The following is a 24,015-nucleotide window of genomic DNA, read 5'->3' as shown; positions in this document are numbered from 1 at the left end:
GCATTGCATTACAATATTCTGTTGTGTTTGAAGTCATGAAGTGTATGTTTTATTTCTAAAGCAAGCCAATGAGGTCAATTTTTTTTTAGTATTTTCCGTCATGCCTCGGAGTCTCTTGTGATGCAATGTGCAATTTTGGTCTGAGTAAATGAGAGAGCCTTGAACAAAGACAGGATTAGTCTGGGTGCTGGCACTGTGGTCCAGAGGAACAAAGAGAGCAGAGAGGTTGAAAGATAGAACATAATCAGCCTGGTGACTGCTCTGCTGCACCCTAGGGAGCAAAGAGCTCTGGAGGACACAGCACTTACAAAAGGGAAAACTTAAAGGGATGAGTGTGTGCGTGAGTCCGTGTGGATTTGTGCGTGTGTGTGTGAAAGAGTCAGAGGAGAGGGGAACAGATTGGTACATTGAGGGCAAGGATGCTGCAGGGGAGACTTCAGAGGCGAGAGTGATATTAGGAGAGTACAGCGGTCTGAGCGTAATAAAGGGGAGACAACACAGAAAGAAAAGAACAGGCACTACAAACACACTGAGTGACAGAGCAAATGATGACAGTGAAGACTGTAGGAGAGGCTGCCTGGCCTGAGACTGAGCAGGAGTGCACCACTGCAGAACAACAATGTCATACAAGCATCAGCTTACAGTGATCGATGGACCAACCAGATACCTACGCACAACCCTAACGCCCTGCCACCTGTCCCGCTATTGGACCATGCTGCATAGGGTGATGTCCCCCGACTCCAGGGGAGAAAGTATGTGTGTCCCTGTGTGTAGTTTGTGCAAAAGCACTTGACGTGACTGAGGCTGATGAAGCTCTCAAACAACTAATCAAGCCTGCAGTGACACGCTGGAGTGATGAAACTTCATCATTTCACTACATAATCATGTCCGAGAAGTGGGCTATTTTGCATGGAGTGATTATAAACTACAGTAGCTGTGTCTCAGCTCACAAGGTGCATTCTTTAAAAAGGACATAATCTAAGAAGGTCAGACCATGAGAAGACTAAAGGCTGTGGGCTGAACCTGCACTCTCTTTCCAAATGAAGGGGTGTTACATCAAGAAGACCAAAATTTGTGGTGCATTCAGGCAACACATGAGCTCAAAAAAAAAAAAAAAAAAAAAAAGTTGTTCTGTACAATAATGAAGTATCCATAAAATATGTCACATAGTCAGGGGTCGTCAGTCTACTCAATGATAGAAAAGGGGTCCGTTAAGGAAAAAGACTGGGAAACACTGGTCTAGCTTGCCTACAATACTGTGTTTGTAATATGCAGTTAGCCCACTAAGACTTGCCTACTCTAGTCTTGCTTGGCTTGAATAGTTACAACCCACAGAAAAATGGATTAATAGGAATTTAGCACTCTTTTTGCTGGAGGACCAGATGACGTTGCAACACACAGCAGACACCGACACATCTGAAAGGATATGGTGTGTTGAATAAAATCTCATGGCTAATAAACTGATTTTGCTGGTGGAAAAATCATCTCAAGATGAAGTTTTATGTGGCAGTACTCCCAAACAGGGGCAGAGGGCTTTTTCCTTTTGACTATTTCTGTGACATTAGCCCCTTTTCCACCAACATTTCCAGGAACTTTTATTACCAGGAATTTGTTTACCTGGGTAAAAGAATTCCAGGCAATCTGTGTGGTTTGCGTTTCCACCACACCTCAAAGTTTCCGATAATTTATTCAAATTAGTGTGATGACGTAGATGATTTGAAATGTGCCCTGTATTTGGCTCCGCTAGCTTGGCTGGTTATGTGCTGGTAAAGAGTTGGGGCTGTTTGTCTCAGCCAGCAGCTAAGTTTATAAGTATTTTAAGATAAGTGTCAAACTAAGTTAGTTTACATACAGACAGCTGTCATTTGAGCTTATTAGTAACTAGCCCATACCCACTGGTAGCTTTGTCACCTTCTACCTATGCCAATCCTCAATGCCTACATGTATGTGCAGTTTCACATAGATTGATCATGTCAGTGAGTAGAAAAACGTGGGACAGACAGAATGACTGACTGACAGAATGACACACTGACAGTTTCCGTGATTATGTACAGTACAGCATACCACACCATGACTTAGTCATACCAAAAATTAGAGAAAAAACAAAACAAAACATTGGGCCACAGGGGGAGCCACAGCGATCGGTCGCATTTTAGCCATTTTTAAGCATTTTTCTGTTGTTATAGCGCCACCCAGTTGCCAATTAGAGTTAAATTTCTCCAGTCACCTTGAGGCATCCTGTTCTACATATCTACCCAGTTTAGTAAAAATCGATATGGCAGTTTGGCCTAGATAAGAGATTAGCTCTCTAGCGCCCCCATTTTGTTTGATGGGGTCAATAATGGAGGGGTCCCCTCAGATTATGTGTGGTCATATGCCTACAAGGTTGCGTGGTGATTGATGAAACCCTTGAGATGTTATACACTTTTATGTGATGAGCCACGCCCTCCGCAATATTCATTGCCTTATAGAAGCTCAGTTTTAGTAAGTTTTCCAACTTTTGCCAAGAGGGAACTTTAGATATTGGTCCCTAGATTATGTTCACCGAGTTTCATGTAGATCGGTCAATCTTCCTAGGAAGAGATCGATTTTAAGTGTTTTTCAAAAATTTCAAAATGGCGGAAAAGCTCTATAACCGGAAGTTATGAGTTCTTGAGGCAAATTTGTTCCTCATGAGAAGAGGCATCTCTGTGCAAAGTTTCATGTCTCTACGACATACAGGGCATGCGATATGCCCATTCAAACTTTGCAATTTCAATCAGTTGCTATAGCGCCCCCCTTTGACCAATTGATGTAATATTGTTTCATTCGTATCCTCCCATGACCCTCTACCACTGTGCCAAATTTCACATGGATTGACCAAGTCAGTGAGGAGAAAAACATGGAACAGACACACAGACAGAGTTTTCATCATTTATAGTTAAGACAATTAGCGTGCTGTCCTTGTGTAAGACATAACCTTATTAATGTCAGTGGATGAAAGACTGTGGATGGAGCATAATGAATATCGCTGTCTACAAGCTTACATGTTCATACTGCTGAACACATGTATTGATAAAGTATTGGCTTCTTACCCACTAAGGTTTAATGTCACTTACAGTAATGAGTCTAGCTGTTGTCAACGAGTCATTTTCGAGTTATCTTCACTTAGTTTCCACCGTGTCTGCTCAGATGTTCACTCATTACCGTGTCGCGTAGGTGTGTAGATATGTGTGTAGAGGAGATCAGCGCCAGCACAAAAGAACTGATACCGTTAGCGCTGATCAATACTATGGTCTTTAATAATTTATCTCTGGGGCTAATTTAGTACCGGGATTTGGTGCCCATCCTTAATCAAAACACAAATTAAGTGAAGCCTGTAGAGATGAAAAAAAAGTTTTCGTACCAGGAAGTGCGTAACGCTGCAAGAGTGTGCTCCACCAATCAGTGTTCTTCAACAAACAGCCATGCCCCTCAAGAATTCCGGGTAATCTGAAAAGTCCTACCCCCCTACTATGTACTTTTTCCAGAGTAAATTTAGGGGTGAGGGAAATAATAATAAACGCGCAGAAGTTTTTCAAAATTCCGGATAATTAATAAAAGTTCCTGTGGTGGAAAAGGGGATATTATTCCCACCACTCGCTGTCGCCAGCGACAGCTGCCTCTTAGCTCAGCTGCCTGTTCCACCAGTAGAGACTGACCTCTGGTGGCATGTGCTCTGCACTACATTGCCTCAATACAGCATTTCTGTATCAGTTTAAAATGAAGAGAAGCATCTTTTTTTCTGGTATTGAAAATCATTCCTTAAGGATTTCTAAATATCGCTGTATACCCTGTTACCTTGACACCACCTAGGCCTTGTGGGAACTAACAGGAGTAAACAGTCAAGTTTAATGTACAAGTTCTCATAACTTTCTTCCACAATGCACTGAGATGACAGTAAATATACGGACCAAACCAACAATGGATTTTTGAGCACAATGTAGATATCAATGTTTGAGAGTTAAAAGCTTTTAATGTAAGAGGGCCCTGTCAACATGTTTTGTTATATTCTTGAAATTGAGACTGTGGAGAAGGAGACTGCTGAACTGGGACGTGTCTAAGGTTGCCCAGTTCACGCAGGGCGTGAAAGTGCATTGTGCAACAGGGTCTATATATCAACATACATTAGGATAAATGAAACAGATACTGATTGTATCCTGTACCTTTTTTCCTGCTATCATAACTCCTGACTAATGTCAGGCCTCTAAGACAAAAAAAGAAAAGTCAATATGAGCCCTGCCACTGTCTGGGCAGCAGGCCAGCTGATTGTATCGGCTGCCATCAAACAGGCGCACACAGTGTGGCACATGCAGCGTTCTGCTGAAGCTGTAAGCTGTGCACACTGAGTGTACACTGTATGTGCTGTATGTCAAGTAATACACCTAAGTATGAGGCTGAAACAGTCAGTAACATAACAAAGTCATTAATAATACTTAACAGTGAGTTGTCAGGATGACCTAGTTACCACTGAGACACAACTGGGCTACCGGCTGTCAAGTTTGTCCTTGATGAAATAAAAAGTTGCAAAAACTTTCTGGGGTTGTCTGAGCAAAAATTAATTATATACACCACAGTGCATGACAGCAGAGTTCTGCTGTCACGTTACAATTTAATTAGTCGAAGCCAACCTCATTAACACTGTGTCAGCATGCTGCCACAACCAAAACAACTCTAAGTGGCTTTGTGAAGCTACAATAATTATTACTCAAACCTCCACTATCGACAAAAATTTTAAGGGGAAAAAAAAGAAAGTGTGATGCTGGGTTGCCATGGAAACAATATCAGCAATGAGGGAAAGGAACAGCAAATGAAGTGCAAAGTGTGAGGAACACTTGATTCTGCTTAATACAGGAGAGACACCAAACACTGGTGCTGCTTGGCACTCAGAATAAAAGAACACGTCTTAATTTACAACTGAAACACAGGACAGTGAGACCAGTCAGGATGAAGCAGAAATAATAAAAAGGAAGCTTTGACAGTCACAGCAGAGCTAAACTGATTTAGCACTTTAATTGAATTGTTATAGAATATAACCAAAGTGATAAAACCACCATCTGACCAACACCACAATCCTGCTACCCTCAGCTTCAAATCAACAACAAACCAACAATGCAAATCATGAAAAAGAGACTTTTGATTATTTCACAGTGCGACTTCTGAGGGAAAAAATGTTCACAATTAGTGACAATCACAGCTACAATCATAAAGAAATACTATATGTCAGAATTAAAAGAACCATGAGCACAGCATGACCCCTGCTGGTAAGTCTCTGTATTACCACTGCTTGCTTCTAAAATGTTGTAGCTCATTTTATCTGCTAGCTTAATGTGAGATATCAATCAAGTACAAGATCATTTCAGTTGTTGCCAGATCTCACAAGAGGGTGTGCTGAAACAGAGAAAGGTCTCAAACAAAGTTAATTTTCTCCTAATTTGTCTGTCTCAAAGCTGCCATTTCAGTGTCGGATTGTTTGGGAGATATGTGGCTTGTAAAAAACTGGTTTCTTTATTTACTGCACTGCATTGACTATAAGGCGAAAGAATCAGTGATAGTCTGTGCTCACGTTAATTTTTCCCATTGGGATGAACAGACTCAGGGCAAATGCTGGTCTCCTAAAGGGGCAACCCACATGATGCAGATACAGGAAATGAGTCTAAGGTGAGCTGTCTCGTCTGTCAGTGGACTCTGGTAATACCCGTCTTGCTAAAAAAAAGTGTTAACTTGTAAGTTGCTCTTGTCACAAACACAGCTGTTGATGAGTCTTGTTAGTGTGTGTGTGTGTTATATGTACATACCTTGTGATGATCTTCGGGGAGCAGTTAGGATTGCGGCCCATACTCTCCAGAGCAGCACAGTATGATCCCAGATTTGGCTTCAGGCCAGCTTCCTCTAACAGAATAAACATGCGTCCAATCTGGTTTAAAGTGCCCTACAAACAGAGCGAGAGATACATGGGGAGGCCATTAAACTTCGTTCGCATGTGCAATGTTTATATCAATGCTTACCCCAGAAATGTTTATTGAAATATGTGACAGTTAAATTCAACAAAATGTTTGATCAAAGATGAGACTTAAAGGTTCAGTGTGTAAGATTTAGGGGGAATTAGTGGCATCTAGTGGTGAGGAATGCAGATTGCAACCGGATGAAACTTTTCCCGGTTAGAATTCCTTCAGTTTTCATTGTTCAGGAGGTTTTTACCAGGAGCAATATTATCCAGGTCTCTCTCTCTCCAAAACCAACAGACCCAGTGATTTAAACAAATAAAAACACTGAATAAGGCAGTTCACATCAGAAAGTCAATGTTTTTTCGACACTCTCATCACAGAGGGGCAGCTAACTACAGTGGCCGAAGCGAAAGCGAGAACCTATTCAGAGTCAGTGATGGGTTTTTAGAAACATGGCAATCTCCACAGACGAGGACTTACTCCCTATGTAGATATAAATGGCTCATTTTAAGTTAACAAAAACACAATTACATTCTGTTTCTGCTGATATATGCCCTTATTTCTTGCACACTGGACCTTAACTTTGTAATAATGTGCAATAGAGAGCCTACCAGAGACCCATAGGAAGAGCAGGTATTTTTAATACCTTATTATCTCATTCACAAGTAAGTTACTTTCTGAGGACATTTGCCATCCGTCATAAACAGGAACAATGCAATTAATATAGAATTTAATATCTGGCTTGTCCTCTTTTTAAAGTTTCTTAAACCTCAGCCTCATACATCTTTGATAGTATTTTAATTGGTTGACCACACAAACACATAAAAACTTGCAGAAAGGTGCTGTAGCTGAACAAATGCTAGTTTTAATCTGTTTTAAAAATGAGTCGACACTTAATTTTTTTTCATGGGACACAAATACACAGCCTACCACACACACGCTCAGTTTTAATACACAGCGTCTTAATTGCTGAACTCACCTTTTTGGCCCACACCCTCATCATGATGTTGTAGATGCCGGTGTTCAGAATTTTACGTCGACTCATGACTCTGTGCTGGCTGAGAAGGAAACTGTGTGCCCTGTCAATGTCCCCAAGAAACGCACACGTCTCCAGGTAAGAGTAGATGCTCGGCTGGATGTCACCACATGCAGTTTTCTCAATATCCTCGTGTAGGTGCTCTGGTTTACTTGAAGATGTCCACTGATTTACTTGTTGACTAAGCCTCCTCTGAAGCTCCTCCACCTCAGCCAGCTCTTGGGCCCTGGTCTGGGCATCAGCAACAGTCTGCATTTGGCCCTCCTTTCTTGATTTCTTAGAGCCCTTGTGTTTTCCTTTAGACAGTTTATGTGCAATGGCTGCTGTCCCAGCTGCAGAAGCAGCAGAGGTGGAGGGAACTGTTGAAGAAGCTGCAGCACTAATCTCATCAGACACTATCATCCTAGCTCTCTTGTTATTAATCGAGGGCACAGTCTCTTTAGCTGTGGTAGGTATAATTTTGCGTGACGTACCAGGGAGCAACGAGCTGCCTTTGCTCCCTTTAGATTTGGTTGGAGGTTTCTCCTTTACATTCTTCAGTAGTTTCTGACGGAGGTGCTGCTGTTTTTTTAGCTTGTTTTTCTGCTCCTGAGTTATTTTTTCCATCCAGCGGCTGGGTTGAGATTTCAAAACTCCTTTAGCACCAATGTGTCCTGATTTAGGAATGTCAGTTGTCTCCTTAGGGGTGCTTTTGGGACCCTTACCAGATAAACTCCCACTTCCAGAAGAGGGGACTTTAACAATTTGCACCTTTGCATGCTGGACATCTAAAACGTTGTCAGACTGGAGTTGCTGGATCCTGGCCTCAAGAACTGAGAGACAGAGAGAGAGAGAGAGAGGAACAGAAAGGGCATGACCAGCCTATTTCAGAGTAACAGACTGGAAAGTAGACAGAACTATGGGCTATCATCCGTGATTAGGCCAAGCAGGTACTCTAACATCTGACAGGCAGGACAAAACGGTAAACACAGCACACAGAGTAGAAAACCGATTAACTCCAATGTATCAGTATTTTATATGAAATTGAAATTATTTATAACACGTTACTTAGTGATACTGGGGGTTAGAGATGCAGCAGCTTGACAACCAGCTGTCTAAGATAACATACCGTCTAATAACTGAAACTGTTCCTGTACACGCTTCTTTGCTTCTTCTCTCTTTGGGATTACAAATGAAACATTTCTTCTTTGAAGCTGCAAGGGTGTCTCTGAAACAACAAGAACAGTCATATACCATCAGAGATAATACAAAAATACAAATTAATTAAGGGTACAGCAGTATACCAGTTTAAAGTTATTCCATGGTAGTAAAATTGGCGATTATCATACCTTGTACATTAGCTTATCTACGACATTGATAAAAAAAAAGCAACAGAGAATCTCTAAATCTTCATTTTAGCTATTTTCAAAAGTGAGACTGTTTACATACTTGCAAGTTTCAATTTAGTAATAAAGCATTTGTTCAACCATAAATAAATCCTTTAAACTGACAATAAAATTGTGTGTTGTCATCGTACCCTGAAACTGATATTTCCTGTGACAACTATCTTACTGAGAAAATCTCATATTGTTGTAAACCTGATAACAATAAACCACCGCTTCCTAACCAATCACACAGTATTCAACAACTTTTGTTCAATTATGCAGTCTTTGTTTTTATCTTTATTATTTATTATTAGGAGTGGGGGAAAAAAGTCGATACAGCATAGTAGCGCAATATTTTTGTGTGGCAATATTGTATTGTCACACAGTGCCAAGTATCATGTTTTTTAGTATATGAATTGTTACAATTACAAATACAAATAAAAATGTAGGTAGCTCCCCAGAATAATATCATCAATTACTTTTTCAGTGCACTAGATAGGTCTTGCTGCAAAATAAAAAAAAAAAAAAAAAAAAAGGCTGATGATCAGACTGAAAACTTCATTTTATTAGATAAAACAGATGTTGACAAAGTTTTCCTGTGGGGACATAACTGACGGTTGAAAAAAGGTAATAAATTGCAATATATTTTATTGTAATACTCAGCATAATGCAACATATTTAAAATCACAATACTGTGTCGTGAATTAAGTATTGTGATAACATGGTATCGTGGATCCTCTCTGGTGATTCCCACCCCTAATGATTTTTGTCATTTAATAATGGAAGTATCTTCATAAGCCGTTTTTGACTTCAAACCTCCTCTGCACAATGCTTTTATTCTGTGTTTTCTAAACACATGTATGTGTGAATAAATAAACTAAACATAGGGCTGGGCAATTTGTCCTGGAAATTGCATCACGATATTTTTAAGCTATATCTCAATTTACGGTTTATACAGTAGCTCGATATTTTCAGTTGTCCTCAAAAGCACTTCATTATGTTCATGTTAGGACTGGGGGACAAAATCAAACACAACATTTCTGACCACAAACCATCTCTAATGCAAAGACGTTATACGGATGACAATTGTTTTGTTTTTGGTTTTAAAAAATATTAGCCTAACAATTTTTCATCGATAATGTGGATGTAACGACTAAATGGGTTGAGGCAAGTGTTAAAACAGATTAAGTCTGGTAAGTTGATAAATTTACATCACTTTACTCTAATGCAGCCTTTAAAACCAGGGGGAAAACACCATTTATGCCTCATCACGACACAACATCTAAAATCTAAAACGATAGCCTATATAGTCTAATATCTCGAGAACGATAAAATATCTTCCTGCTGCCCAGCCCTAACTAGAAATAATGCTTATTTCTTGTAATTAATAAACATTTGCTTATTTTATTATGCTCATTTTGCACCGTTTTCACCAAATTAAGACGAGGAGGATGTGGGAGTTGGACCAGGAGGAGCTGGGGATCGAACCTACAACCATTTGTGTGACCAGTTCCATCACCTGAGTCTCAACCACAACACAACACAACACAACGTGTCAAAATGGGCTACAATGGCGCCACTATGGTGAAGTAATGATAGTTTAGTGAAGTAAGGTTCGTAATGGAGTAGTGATAACATTAGGTCGGTGTAATTAACGGTCCAGCAGGTGTTACCAGACAGTTTCAAGCATTATCAGCGAGTTACATCACCTGAATGGAGAAATACAACTACAAAAGACCCGTCTGAGAAGTTTTCTCACTCACTGCAGAAACCGTTAACTGCTAACAAACAACATAACCTTAGGCTAAACTCAATAACAAATCCCCTTACCCGACTGCTCCACGTGCCATGAGCTCGTGTACTGTTACAACAACCACTTGGTGAACCCCACATTAGATAAACATGTTCGTATGTGGATATTTAAGACAAATGTCCTCGATGATAGTGGAACAACTTGTCCATCACACTGTGTTGAACAGATCAGGAGAAGCTGAGACAGACTCACCTGATATCCGTCTGACTGCTCCGTTCCTCAGAGACACACACAGCTGACAATGTTCCGCCGGAGACACGCGAAAAGCAAACTTCTCAAATAAACCGCGACGGTTGAGACATTTAGTGAAGGCACATACTCTGAGAAGTGACATGTTGACATGTAATAACCGCGTTACTTCTCAGCACTAGGCCGCCATCTTAAATAAGACCAAGCTAGTCGCGAGGGAGCGATTATCGCAGTTTAAGGCCTGGTTAGAAGATCACAGATAAATCGAGCGGCTACATGTGACAAGGATTCTGGTGTTGTTGATCGTTTCTATGAGAGTTTATTGAGATATAATGTCAGCTTTTGACCTGCTGGCAAACACAGTCCACTGGAGTGCTTGTAAAGACATTTAATTTAAGTTAAGGTTATTTTATTGTCCCCCATGAGAGAAAGGGGTCTTGGATTTAAGGAAATTGGTGCAACAAGACCAAACATCACAATAAAACAAACAGAACACATGTGCTTGTGTGATTATGGTATGATTATTTCACCAAAAGTAAGTAGACGTACCTGTCCACATAGCCTACTTTGTGTAGGTTACTTCTGGTAGAGGGTTTTTTTTATTTACATGTTAAAATATTGAATTTGAGTTGGAAATTCAGGTGTCCACATAGGCAAACATTTACATGGGGCATGTGTCTGTGTATGATAATTTAAACATTACAAACTAGAAACTGAATAGTGATGTAATTCAATGTTACACACAATATTCAACAAATTGAGGCTCTGGTTTTACAAACGTTTCATATGTTGTAGTGGGTAAACAATCAAGACTTACATTTTCAAAAATATTTCTTAAAAAGGGTGGCTTTTATTGTCTCAAAGAAATGTTAAAAGTGAATTAGATATGATAAGAAGGCAGAAAAAATCCCTTAAATAAATACAGAAAAATAATGCTGCTGCTTCCTCCTGTTGCCACAAACTGTTCTGACTGCTGCCACCACAGACACCAGGTTCACACAGGATCTATGCATGCATTAAAGGGAGAGATGCCAGAGTGAGGGGGCTGCCCATAGACAGGCACCCCCAGCAGTTGGGGGGTTTGGTGCCTTACTCAAAGGCACCTTGGCAGTGCCCAGGAGGCAGGCTGGCACCTCTCCAGGTACCAGTTGTACCTGTGTATTTTAACTTAATTTTACATTCCTGTTTACATTCAGTTTATCCATTTGCAAGTACTATCTACCACATATATTTTATCCCTATGTTTTAACTTGCACTGTTTTATGTCTTAAATTCTCATAATTCTTTTTAACTTGTGTCGTTCTCTTTCTTAAACATACAGTAAGCTCTTGAGTCAGCCTTACTAGAGGGAGATTTAAAATTGCCATTGCCAATAACTGCTTCTCTGCATGTCATTGTTGTGCATATGAACTTCACTTCTTGTATAAGGATGATCATCATGGTTGACATCCACCATCTTGTCTGCGGCTAGTTTATTTTTGTGTCTCCTGCCTAGTTAGATATATTCAAATGGTCAGCAGTAATTTAGACAAGTTAGTTATCATCCACCTTATGTTGAATTGACTTGCTGTATTTTATTTCTTCTCGATTTTATAGGTAGATCTGCTCTTGTTTACTGCTAAAAATGCATAAAAATCTTTCTTTTTTCCTATCTGTCTCAATGACTCAAATGAAATGTTAGATGAAATTGGCTGGAGGATAATCTTCGGCCTGCAGGTGGCAGTCTCATCACAGTCAACCACAGCAGGAACAGAGGTCAAAGAGGAGACTAAGGTGATAGTGAGTGTCCCACAAAGATACAAGTAACACATTTTGTATTATAATCTGACATTTGTATTCACATTTATGTTATTTTTCCACTCTGTTTAAATATAATGTAATTTAAATGCAATGTAATGTAAAGGTAAGGAAATAAGTTAAGTTTTAATTGTGTACCAGTTAATTGAAGTGGAAAATTGTCCAGCACTCAGATTTACTTCCTACACTAGCTTTTCTTTTGTGGACATAATTATTGAATCCACAGCAGCAAAGTTGTGAATACATTTGCAGAAGACCTTCAACATGAAAAATAAAGTGAAGAGAAAAGTCTCAATGTTTCAAGCTTTGACAGTACAAAGATTTCCACTTAAAAAAAAAAACCAAACAAACACAAAATTCTAGACAGGTGTGTGTGGGTGTGTGTGTACACTGTCTCAGGACTGTTACACAGTTATGGCTATTAATATCTCATTAATGGAGAACAAACACTGCATATGAGGTCATATTTATTTCCATGGAAGTAATCTGAAGCTGGTAGCTTACACATGCAATGCGCACTCATGCTGACTCGACCAAAGTACTTGTTGCAGCCAATTTAAAATGATTGTCTTCTTCTTCCACTCGACTTTTGAAGTCCCAACATCGCACAGTTTAAATCAAGTGTGACTCAGCTCCAAACTGAAAGTTAAACTGAATGTATCTCATTCACATCCTGTGTACTTTCTGACCCCCACCAGTGTCAGCCTCCCCCGTCATGCATCCATAAAGCATTCTTAAACACTTTAGCGGCCCTTTGTGTCTCGGCAGGCTGGAGGTTAACACAAGCACTACTTGACAGTGAGAGAGGGAGAGTAGGGGGGAGGCAGAGAGGGAAATGAGGTCCAGGCAGTACATCTTTTCTCAGTGGAGGCAGTGGCTGAGAGCACAGCGGTGGGTGTCTGCTGCTGAGCTGTAGGTGAGGATCAGGAGGTGTTTGTTGCCACGGTTCACGAGCAGGGCCCCTTGACAGCCTCGTTTGATGTGGTTGGCCCCTGTCGGCGGCTGGCTCTTTGCGCTGGTGTGACAGTCATTGCCGGGTGAGTGACTGTCAATGCCTCGGCCGACAAAAGAGGAGAAGACAGGCATTCATGGGGCCTGATAATGGCCAGGCCAGGACAAGGCTGCCATTCTCATACACTTTGATCATGTGGATTCTTTTGCACACCTTTGTAGGGGCTCCCTATTTGTTTAACAGATGGAGAGAGGGCTGTTTTTGATGGAGATACTTCTCCAAGAGATGCTTGTGTTGGTAAATGCCTCTGGCATGTGTTTGCGTGTGTGTGTGAGAGTCTCTTGTGTGTGTGTGTGTGTGTGTGTGTGTGTGTGTGTGTGCACCACTTACATGGAATTAGTGACCTGTGGAAAAAAACCTTAAGAAACTCCCCGCGTGAGACTCTACATATGTGACATCTGAGAAGTCATATTTAGAGCTCACTCTGAAAACTTTATTTAACTTTTTCTTTTTCCCAAATCACACTCCTGGGCTCAAGCTGGAATGTGCAGCACATTAGTACTTTTTACTGTCTTTGCTAAACTTCCAGAGCACTGACACAAACATTAATTATGAAATATTACTCATCACATCACACACTTTATGTCCATTACTGTCCATTACAGAGAGATAGACATCAGACGGAGCCTTCGGGCTTCTGCACAGGCCTTTACTGGACAGCTGTGACTCACACAGCTCTTACTGCATTTAAAGATGGATTCAATTAGTGAGTCAGTTAAAATGTTTTAAGATGTGTCATGCTACTATTTACAAGTGCATCTTAATAGAATAATTCAAAAGAATCATGTATACTTCAGACATCAGCGATGCTCGGATAACCTCAACATTAATACAAACCTACTGCACCCAAGAAATGCTGAGTCAGCAAGAATTTTTTTAAAGGTCCTGTACCAAGCTCATTATCAGGTTCATGTTTGTATTTTGGGTTGCTACTAGGACATAGTTACATGCTTTAAAGCTCAAAAACACATTATTTTTCTGGTACTGTCTGCCTGAATATACTTGTTTTCACCCTCTGTCTGGAACGCTCCATTTAGCCCCTGTCTCTTTAAACTCCCCTCCCAAAAAAGCCAAGTCTGCTCTGATTGGCTAGTGTTTCAGGGTCTTTGCAGGGAAATAACTGACGGCACTGTAGCGCACTTTCTATCTGTATAGACGGAATCACAATGTTTGTTCACAATAAGTTGTGGGTGTGAAACCCCTGTGTCATGTATGTGAAAAACAATGGTGCTGAGCAAACGCTGCCAGAATTGGTTAGGTTTAAGCCACCTAAAAAATGGGCCACTTAAAGAAATCAATAGCAGTTTAAGTGTACATTATTTTAAGAATATTTTTTTGCACTTCACCTTGCCGCCCTTTCAGATGGGGAACTGAAAACATTATCTCAAATCCACCAGACTCCACTGACAAAAACAGTACTTTTACTGAAGATGGGAGTTGCTGGTCTAATGTTACAGCTGACTTGATTGGTCAGTGTGTAAGGTAAAGCAGAGAGTATTCCAAATCTGGCATACACTTAAACGGATGCTTTTTAAGGTCAGTCGTTTTTGGGGATGTACACGTGCTGTGTTTTTTGTGCTATCAAATTCATTGTTTTCAATGATGATGCTCTGCAGGCACACTAAAAGCCAGAGCAATGACATTGCAGCGCGCGTGCATTCCCTAGCGCCTATTTTTCAGGACCTGACAACTGCACTCTGAGATAAACAGAATTCAACTTTTGGAACGCAGCATGGACAGTTTAATTCCCTTTTCATTCGGAATGAAAGTTCATTTCTATTAAAAATGATCTTGTAAACACCTAATTCGGAATGAAAATGGCCAATGCGATTGACAATTCATTCCGATGTAAGGGGCTGGAATATTCCGTTTCTAATTCCGAATGAAAGAATTGCTCACACTTGTATACACTCATTCCTCTTTAAATTCATTCCGGTCTTTCTGCACATGCTCGTTTCCTTGCCCTTCTGGCGCAATGACGTATGTAGCGTGACAAGATGGCAGCCTCTAAAAACAAGAGATGGTCCCAAGCGGACATATAATTTTTAATTTCTACGTTAGAAGACTAGCAGATTAGCAGAACAAGGTTGTTGTCGTAATGCTGCTTCAAGAATATAAGCAAATCAAGCCTGAAAAAGGCACTAAGAACGGCGGCGTCAAGCATCTTGTTATCCGGACCGAGGACTACAGTGTTTTCTTCCGGTAAAGATAAGATAAGATAAGATAAGATAAGATAAGATAAGATAAGATACACCTTTATTGATCCCACAATTGAGAAATTCCAGTGTTACAGCAATCAAGGGGAAAGAGTCAGATTAAAGATTTCAAAATTTAAAAACGTAAAACAAACTAGGCATGCAAAAAGAGTACAAAAATACAAAAAACAGCAATAAATAATAATAATAATAATGATGATGAGCAGTAAACACATAACATCCGCTCCACCCCCTATCCAATCAGAAACCATCCCTGCCCCAAACCTTGCACGGACCCGAATAAAGGCGATTAAAAGGTGATTAAAGTGATCTTCCGTGTAAACGCTCATTCAGAATGAATATTTCCCGTGTAAACTACCTGGAAAAACTTTTTTGAATTCTGAATGCTTTCATTCAGATTTATTTCATTCCAAATGAGAAGCCATCATGTGACCGCACCCAATGTCATGTCATAAGGACCAACCAATCACAGGCAACAGATATCCTTCCCTTCCTCCGTAAATATCAGTCTGTGATAAACACGGAAAAGTTGATCATTTTGGTGCAGGGCTGCCAGAGCTTTATATCTGTCCCATAGACGATATGCCCACACACTTATAAACAGTGCCTGGAAGATCAGCTCTGCACTCAGGATTTTAGGTAAATAGACTATGATACGGTGCTTGTTAAGGTTGCTTCGTAAGTTCAGATGCTAGCTACCGCCTTGCTCTTGAAAGCTGGCTCAAAAAAGACACAAAAGTAGTGCCCAGTGCCCGAACTCGCATTTTCCAGGCGCTTAAAGACATGCATGTGTACGGCCCCTTAGGTAGCTAAATACATTTTTCTGTGGCCCCGGTTCACAGCACTACATTGCCGCTTTATCAAACATGCTAACAAATCAACGCAGTACATAAAAAAAGCTCAAATAAGTCGGACCATCATGTTAAACATCTTTTTAAATGCTACGGTCTAGGCTAAAAAATTACTACAGAAACAAACAAGTTTGCAGATTTCACATATTTCCACATTTGAAATCAGTGATTGGCCATGACTGTTGTGGTTAGCGTGATGTCACAGTGATTCTGTCTATAATACAGTTGTGAAATCACAACTTCACGCAAGTCATGACGGCTCATTTGAAGGGAGTTTCTGAATACTGTGTGCATTTCTCTGTGGATTAAGCATTTTGATACTTGCACGGTATTTATTTAGCACCTATACACACTTAATATACATAAAAAAAAACATGAAAATTTGACTTTATACAATATGAGATCTCTAAAGTTCTTTTTCTGTCATCACCACTGCCATCCTGTTCTGTCTGTGTCCTCTGTTGAGTTGATACATCAGATTAGCAGTGCACAGATGTTAAATCACCCTGACAAGTCACATTTTTTCATCAAATGCTATCAGACAGTTGGATCTGCCTGCTATCAGGAGAGCTGGGAGGGCTGGATCTCTCAGAACGTTTTGCAGCATCAGATAGACAACCCACTTATCATAATGCTACTGACAATAGACAATAGTCACAAGCAGGATATGCAAAAGACCACGTCCTCCGTGGGGCTGAGTTGGGGTGGTCTGGTCAGTTCCTTTAACCACGTCCGGATGTTTGTTGGCCAACCAGAGCCGACAGCTCAAAGATATCAAGCACACCTGTGTCGGCTCTGACGCAACAACACAGGCGGTGTTGGACGCGCTAAAAGGATAAATTGCCTAATAGCTGAAATTATAAGAACGTACTGCCGTAAATAATGTGATTGAGATAATTTCCTTATGTGAGTGTTGTAACTCATTGGAGTTTAGCATATATAATAAAGAGAAATCAGACTGCTGTCTGGAAACAGTTTCATTTTAAAAACAAATGCCTCTCTACCACTAAGTTACAAACTGGCAGAATGTCAGTACTCTTTAAAACACAAGGTCATGGGTGAGCTAAAACACAACTACAAGAGCAAGAGGGGGGAAGAGAGGGACAAGGACTTAGCAGGCAGGCAAAACAATTAATAATAGGGAGCTATTACTGAGGGATTGTCAGTGCTAGGAGGGAGGTCGGGTTTCAGACCCTTTTGAAGACTTTGATGGTACAAAACAGGCCTCATTATAGAGATATTATCTCTATTCATACACTTACAGGGCCGCTTGGATTCCTGCTGGGAAAGATTAGGTTCCTCCACTTGAGAACATCCTCCTTGGGTGCCTGGCTCACAGAGTGGTGTTCTCAGCTCAGGGCACACCCACACAGCTCAGCTTAACTCAGCTCAGTCTGAAAGTCGATCACCGCCATGTTGGTCCAGACTGAAATATCTCTACGACTGTCAGATGGATTGAGATGAAAGTTTGTATAGACACTCGTGGTCCCCAGAGGAGGAATCCCAATGACTCTGCTGATTGTCTGACTCTTCCTTATTTATGGTTCATGTTCTCATCAGGATGAATTATGATAACTTGCTGATCCCTTACTAGTCCCTCTACTGGCCACCATCAGGTTTTTTTTTAAATTCGTACAGCACTCTTATTATTATTAACCATAGCTGTAGTTTGCAGAGTTGTGTTTGAGTCACATGACTTGGACTTGAGCCAGACTTGAGTCACAAATTTGATGATTTTAGACTTGACCAAACGTGGACTTTAATACCAGTGACCTGTGACTTCACTTGGACTTCAGCCTTTTGACTTAAGAACACTTGATACCTTCCTCAAAGTCAGTTTGGGAGCATTCATTTCATTCATTAATTTTCAGGGGGTCAGGGGGGCTGACATCGGGTGAGAAATGGGGTACGCCCTGACTACCCTGTCAGACTATCACAGGGCTGACACACAGAGACACGCTCACAATCACAACTACTGGCAATTTAGAGTCACCAATTAATCTAGCCTGCATGTCTTTGGACTGTAAGAGGAAGCCAGAGTACCCGCAGAAAACCCACGCTAACACAAGGAGAACATGCAAAATACACACAGAAGGGCTCCCCTACCCTGGGGTTTGAACCTCCCACCCTGGGTTTGAAACAGGAACCCTCTTGTTGTGAGGTGACAATGCTGACCACTGCACCACCATGCCGCCCAAATCTTTTTCTGATCTATAAAATCTGAAGCTATGCAGTGGATGACACCCTAACTTGATTTTCAAGTTAGGGTGTCATCCCTCAACTGGACACACAATCCTCAGGATGTGTTACGAGGCTGAAATCATGTAAATGACGTTAGTTTTCGACATCAAAGACGCATGCTGTAAAACAGCTAGATTGCACTTTATGACTTTTAACAAAGAAATTCATTATGCCTGAGTCTGCTCTGGTACTGAGCTCAGAGTCCAAACATTTGTATCTAGGACACCACAAAGCAATCTGCTGCCACATCTGACACTCACATGAGGCCCAAGCTTTGTTGTTGACCTCAGGGGGCATTCTGATTTTTGAGAAATTATACAGTACATAGAGTGATTGTATGATCTTAATTATGGGGAATTTCAGCAAAGGAAGGAAAACTGGAACTTTTTCTGTGTTTCTGTCTCTCTTTGTTTTGTTTGTTTGCATGTGTTTGGCAGAGAACAACACATTCTCACTCCGATATCATCACATAGACGTCACTTTAGCAGAAAATTATAAAAAGAACTTGCAGCTCAGTCGCCAGGAGATGACAGGATTGGACGTTGTATTGTGCATTTGTATGTTTCATATGTATCATGTCAGCGTTTCTAAAGTGATGTAGTTCTGATTACATGCACGTGCACTGACCTTGTCTTTGGGAAGCGGGAATGGAGGGGTTGGTGGATGCTGTGAGGCAGCAGTGAGACAGCTGCCAAACTATAGACCACTGTTCAAGACCAACAAACAAAACCAGTTTTTTTTAGCAAGACAGTGCTGCATTTCCAGCAGCGATTGTGCCACCAAAACCAGGTATTATAGGCAAAAACATGATATTTTCCTAACCACAACCAAGTGTTTTTGTGCCTAAACAAAACCACCTTAACCACAGCGTTGTTGAAATGTTACGAAACATAAAGTTTTAACATATCTGCTACATAATAACGCACACATCCATTTAGTTTGCAAAAATGTTCAATGCCGACTATTATTCTGGTGATTGGGTTGGGACTAGTCCCCCAATAAATTAAAATAGGAGTGATTATTAGTGTATTTTATTTTATTTTTAAATATTAAAGCTAATACTGTATTTTTCATATACTGTAAAAGTTCTGTATTTTTCATCTGATTAGAGAATACTTGACTGTAAAGCCCAGTTCAGACCAGTGATTCACAGCAAGACAAAACTGTTTTCGGACATTGCAGAGAAACTGGCCAGTCTGAGCTCGACTCAAGCTGGCTGATCGCCGGTGGCTGGCTTTAGAACGTAAAGCACGTCGGCTGTTTCAACACCCAATCAGCTTGTAGTGAAGTCCGCTGGTCAAGTTAAAATGACCGCAGACAGCGTGTTTTCTTGCTGCGGGAGGTGCTCCGTCCCCACCAAGCCCTCTGTTTCTGTCCTCACGGTGTGCCGATGGGTCGTTGCTGCTGCTCGCTGTACAGTATGTGCTTATGCCTCACATTCTCATTGACTGTTTAATTGGCGCTGGTTATTTATATTATTGCGGCGTACTTATTATGATTACAGTCAATCTGATGCTTGTTTAGTTTATGTTTTTCACCATTTCATCACTACTACAAATTCAACTGTAGCCATGATCTCACTATCACTATCCTCATTCATATTTTAAGAAGCTACAAATAATATTCAGCTGGAAGAACAAAGAGTCGTTGCAAATAGATGATACACCATTTCACCTAGTTGCATTAGTGTCAACGGGCAGTTTTTCAGAACATAGCAGAACAGAGTGTTGCATGGAGTTGTCTGTTTCAACTTGTCTCCTCGCAAATCTTTGGTCTGAACTGGGCTTAAGGTAACGAAAAAAGTAGCACAACTTCTATGACAAGAATGAAAACAGTTGGCAAGTCTGCTCTGAACATTACCAATTTCATACTGGGAAAATAAATGGCGAGGGCTAGAGAGTTTATAATTGACAGGTGGAGTCTGTTGGGACTTTTAACTGGAAGCATCATCTAAAGCAAGCATGTGCAACAAAACAATCAGCGTCAATCAACACGGGAAACAGAGAGAGATGCACCTTGTATGTAGGATTGATTTTCACAGTGAGCTTTAAATGTATTACTTCTTAAGAACAAAGATAATGCCTCACTTACTAACTGGATAAGTTTACCAAGAGTTCAGGAGTAGCCACGCCGATGCAGATCCATCAATGTTTTACGCGCTTGTTAAGTATCATAGAGCAAAGGCAGTTGCTATCCAAACACCTTATATAACTTCTTCATGAGTGTTATTTCCTATCACAGTGCTGATAGAGAGAGAACAATAAATGAAGTACCGAGCCAAGCCTGCAAATACTCAGATGTCCTGATGTTTTTGTAGTTGTTGAAGATGGGGAAAGAAGTTTATACAACCCTAACAAAAAACACATTTACAATCATCTCTGCCCCTCTCTCTTGCTCTGCTTTGTTTTTGGTCCTGACTCCTATCAGTTCCAGTGATATTGAAAAGCTCATGTGTTGTGGTGACTAAAAAGTGCAGAAGAGATTGACATCCGAGGACAGAGACAGGAAAAGAGAAAAGACGCGCTAAGAACCTTGAAGCGGCTAAAGCCAGAGGAAGTTAACAGACACGGCAGCGTGGTTTAATTGAGGGTGAAGGACTGTGATTTTTACGAAGAGCCCACATACAGAAGATCTATGCTGAAAGTAGCTTTGATGAGGAGCCTGTCGGGCACCAAGGGCCAGAACATACCGGCAGGTAGACAGGAATGGCTCGGGGGGAGTTGTGGGGCTGGAGCTGGGAGTTTGGAGAAAAAGGTGACTGGTCTCTCTCTCAAAAGTGTTTCTTTTATGATGGGAAGGTTTAAATAGGGGCTACGGGGACAGCAAGTCTCTGGGGGGCAGTTAACAAGCTAAAGAGTGTGAAGTGACTGTCACCCTCTCTGAGCACACACTCCTCAAACACACTTCCAGCACCAGACAAGCGTGGCCTTAGGGTGGTACTCATAATTAAAACAGGGACTCTTTTAAAAAGCAGGTAATTGTTACCACTGACAGGACAGCCCCACTTCTGCGTTTTCTCTATTTCTCTCTTTTAATCTCACTTCAGAAATGAAAAATTTAAATAAATAGTTTGTCATTTTGGTAAAGCAGTTATTTGCTTTTTTTTGCAGAGGGTTAAATGAATATTTCACCCACAAAATCATTATTTGTATATCAATTACTCACCCTGTGTTATGTTGGAATTGTGAAGAGAACTGTGTTTTTTTTGTGTGCCTCCGGTGAACGAAGAATCAAAAAAAACAAACAAAAACAAAACAAAAAAAAAAAACCAGAAAAGTTTTGATGAATTAAAGTCATAGGGGTCCGTGTTAACAACAGCAAAAGTATATCAAAACATTAACTTGCATTTATGCAGATTGTCAGACGACATCACAATCATCTAATAACTAGAGGACCAAGAGTTTTAGGTTTTCTGTTGCTTTCTGTGGGCAGTGGTCTCCTTCTTCACTCCTCCATGGGGAACAAAGAATCCAAAAACAAATAAAATATATGATAAATTGGAGTTAAAGGGTGTTTACAAATTCCAACACAACTAATGCAGTATAATCCAAATCTCATTTATCCAGGCGTATGCTCAGTAGTTCCCAAACAGGCAGCACTTCCTGACAGGGAGCTTACCTAAAAGTGAAACTTATTCATGCTCTCCTCAGAGCCAGACTCCACTGACAAAACAGTAATTTTACCTTGATGAAGGAGATGCTGGTCTACCACTAGCTCAACCAGTAAAAATTGTGTCTGTTATTGTTTTTAAAGGATAAATTCAGGTTTTGCAAAGTCACAATATAACCCAAACAAACTCCTAAGTAAGCCAGTGGTAGACCAGCAGCTCCCGTGTTTGTAAAGGTAAAATTACAGCTTTTGTCAGTGGAGCCTGGCATTGAAGAGAGCATAAAAGTTTCAGATTACAGTTACAGATATTATAGTGGTATCAACCTTCTCATAGCATATATCCCAAAAGGCAAACTTTTCTTTCTAAATTCTGATCCACACAGACAGTATTACATGTTTTTTGTTGTTCTTCTTCTTATTAAAAATAAATAATAATAAATAATAATAAATAAAATTGCTGTTAAGAAAAATACTGCATAAAAGCAAATGCCTGAAATAAAGGGGTCATCACTGTTGACTGGAGTGGGCTGAGCTTTAATGCCTTGCCTTAATCAGGCTCATTACACAGCTTGTAAAAAACAGACAAGAGTGTGGGAAGTCACAAAAAAGGTGTTCTTCATTTCCGTCCTGCTCTCTCAAATTAAACTGCAAAGATCAGAGAGGGTGTTTCATTGAAATATTAACACAGGTGATCAGAAAGTCTCTCAGGCTTCATCTGGACTAACTCTGCTGACACTCCTGCAACCTGCTCTGTGTTTCCGACTGCTTGATGATTCAAACCAGCAGCAGTAAAAGAAAAAAAAAAAAAGAAAAAGAAAGGCTCCCCTAATTTGCCCCATGTGGCCAGAGAGAAGAAAAGAGAGTGAAGGTGTCAAAAAACGGCCTCCTCGCTGGTTCACTGGACAGTAATGGAGCTGATTTGACCGCGTTACAAAATGCTCACATCAAGGGGAGACAGCAGAGGTCATGGGATAGGAAAGAGGATGTAAGTCTTTCCAGGTGTCCGTGACCAAAGAAAGGAAGATAAAGAAAAGAGGACAATAAAATCCTCAGGTGAAAGGCAAATGACTTGTTTCTAACAGAGTAAACTTTTCTGAGAGAGGGCAGAAAGAGGACGGTGCTTGATGCAGGCTCTCTCATTTGTTTGAAATGGTTATGAATGAGTGCGGTGGCCCCACCCCCCCACCTCTCTCTCTTTCAACCCCCTAGATGCTGGCCCTGCCCAGGATAAAATGCAGGACAACTCAGCCGGTGCCTCCACAGAAGAGAGGACTGACTGACTGACTGCACACAGCAGAGCGTGAGGCCGTTCACTGACTGCTTCACTGCCCTGTGCTAGCTGCCACACACTCGCTGACTGCCGCTCACTCTGACACACACAGACACACTCTCACTGCCTCTCTCTCTGTCGCAAACACACACCGGCTCTCTCCCTCCCATACTCGCTCTCTCCTTCTCTCTCTCTCTCTCTTTCTCTCTTTCAGTATCACACACTCACACATACACACACATACGTGCACACAGTCAGTCACCAACCCTCATTCAACTCCCTCTCAGCCACGGGTCAGCAGCTCAGACAGGCACCTTGTTCCTATTCAGCTGGAAAGAGTAGAGCATCGCAAGGTGCACACACACATACTTAAACACACTGAAACACACCTATCCATACACACAGACAAACACAAATACACACACACATGCGCATCCTCATACAGCCAAGGACTTTATCTGTGGTACGGGAAAGAAGACCTCAGTCCAAGGAGGACAACAAACAGGAGCAACACTAAAGAGGAACTTTCAGAGGTGGATTCATAAATTTACAGCACTCCATGAAAGGATCGGACAAATAGAACCAAAAACAAGACTGAAGATGACAACTGGAGAAACTTTGACAAGCCTGTTGCTGTAGGAAGGCCTCCTG

At 40.9% G+C, this 24,015-nt stretch overlaps 1 protein-coding gene across 1 annotated transcript in view; it reads right to left on the bottom strand.

Moving 5' to 3' along the window:
- The window catches only part of polrmt (polymerase (RNA) mitochondrial (DNA directed)), a 72,418-nt gene extending 61,859 nt beyond the window's left edge, over positions 1-10,559 (bottom strand). Inside the window, exons 1-4 of the mRNA XM_049588950.1 lie at positions 10,372-10,559; positions 8,111-8,209; positions 6,946-7,814; positions 5,817-5,950 (exon numbers count right to left, since the gene is read on the bottom strand). Of these exons, the coding sequence (XP_049444907.1) occupies positions 5,817-5,950; positions 6,946-7,814; positions 8,111-8,209; positions 10,372-10,513 (1,244 nt within the window). The 5' untranslated portion in view covers positions 10,514-10,559. The remainder of the gene's footprint in view (positions 1-5,816; positions 5,951-6,945; positions 7,815-8,110; positions 8,210-10,371) is intronic.
- Between the last annotated feature and the right edge of the window lie 13,456 nt (positions 10,560-24,015).

This window comes from Epinephelus fuscoguttatus, linkage group LG10 (genome assembly GCF_011397635.1).
Source record: "Epinephelus fuscoguttatus linkage group LG10, E.fuscoguttatus.final_Chr_v1".
Lineage (NCBI taxonomy): Eukaryota > Metazoa > Chordata > Actinopteri > Perciformes > Serranidae > Epinephelus > Epinephelus fuscoguttatus.
This window is presented reverse-complemented; position numbering and strand designations above follow the sequence as displayed.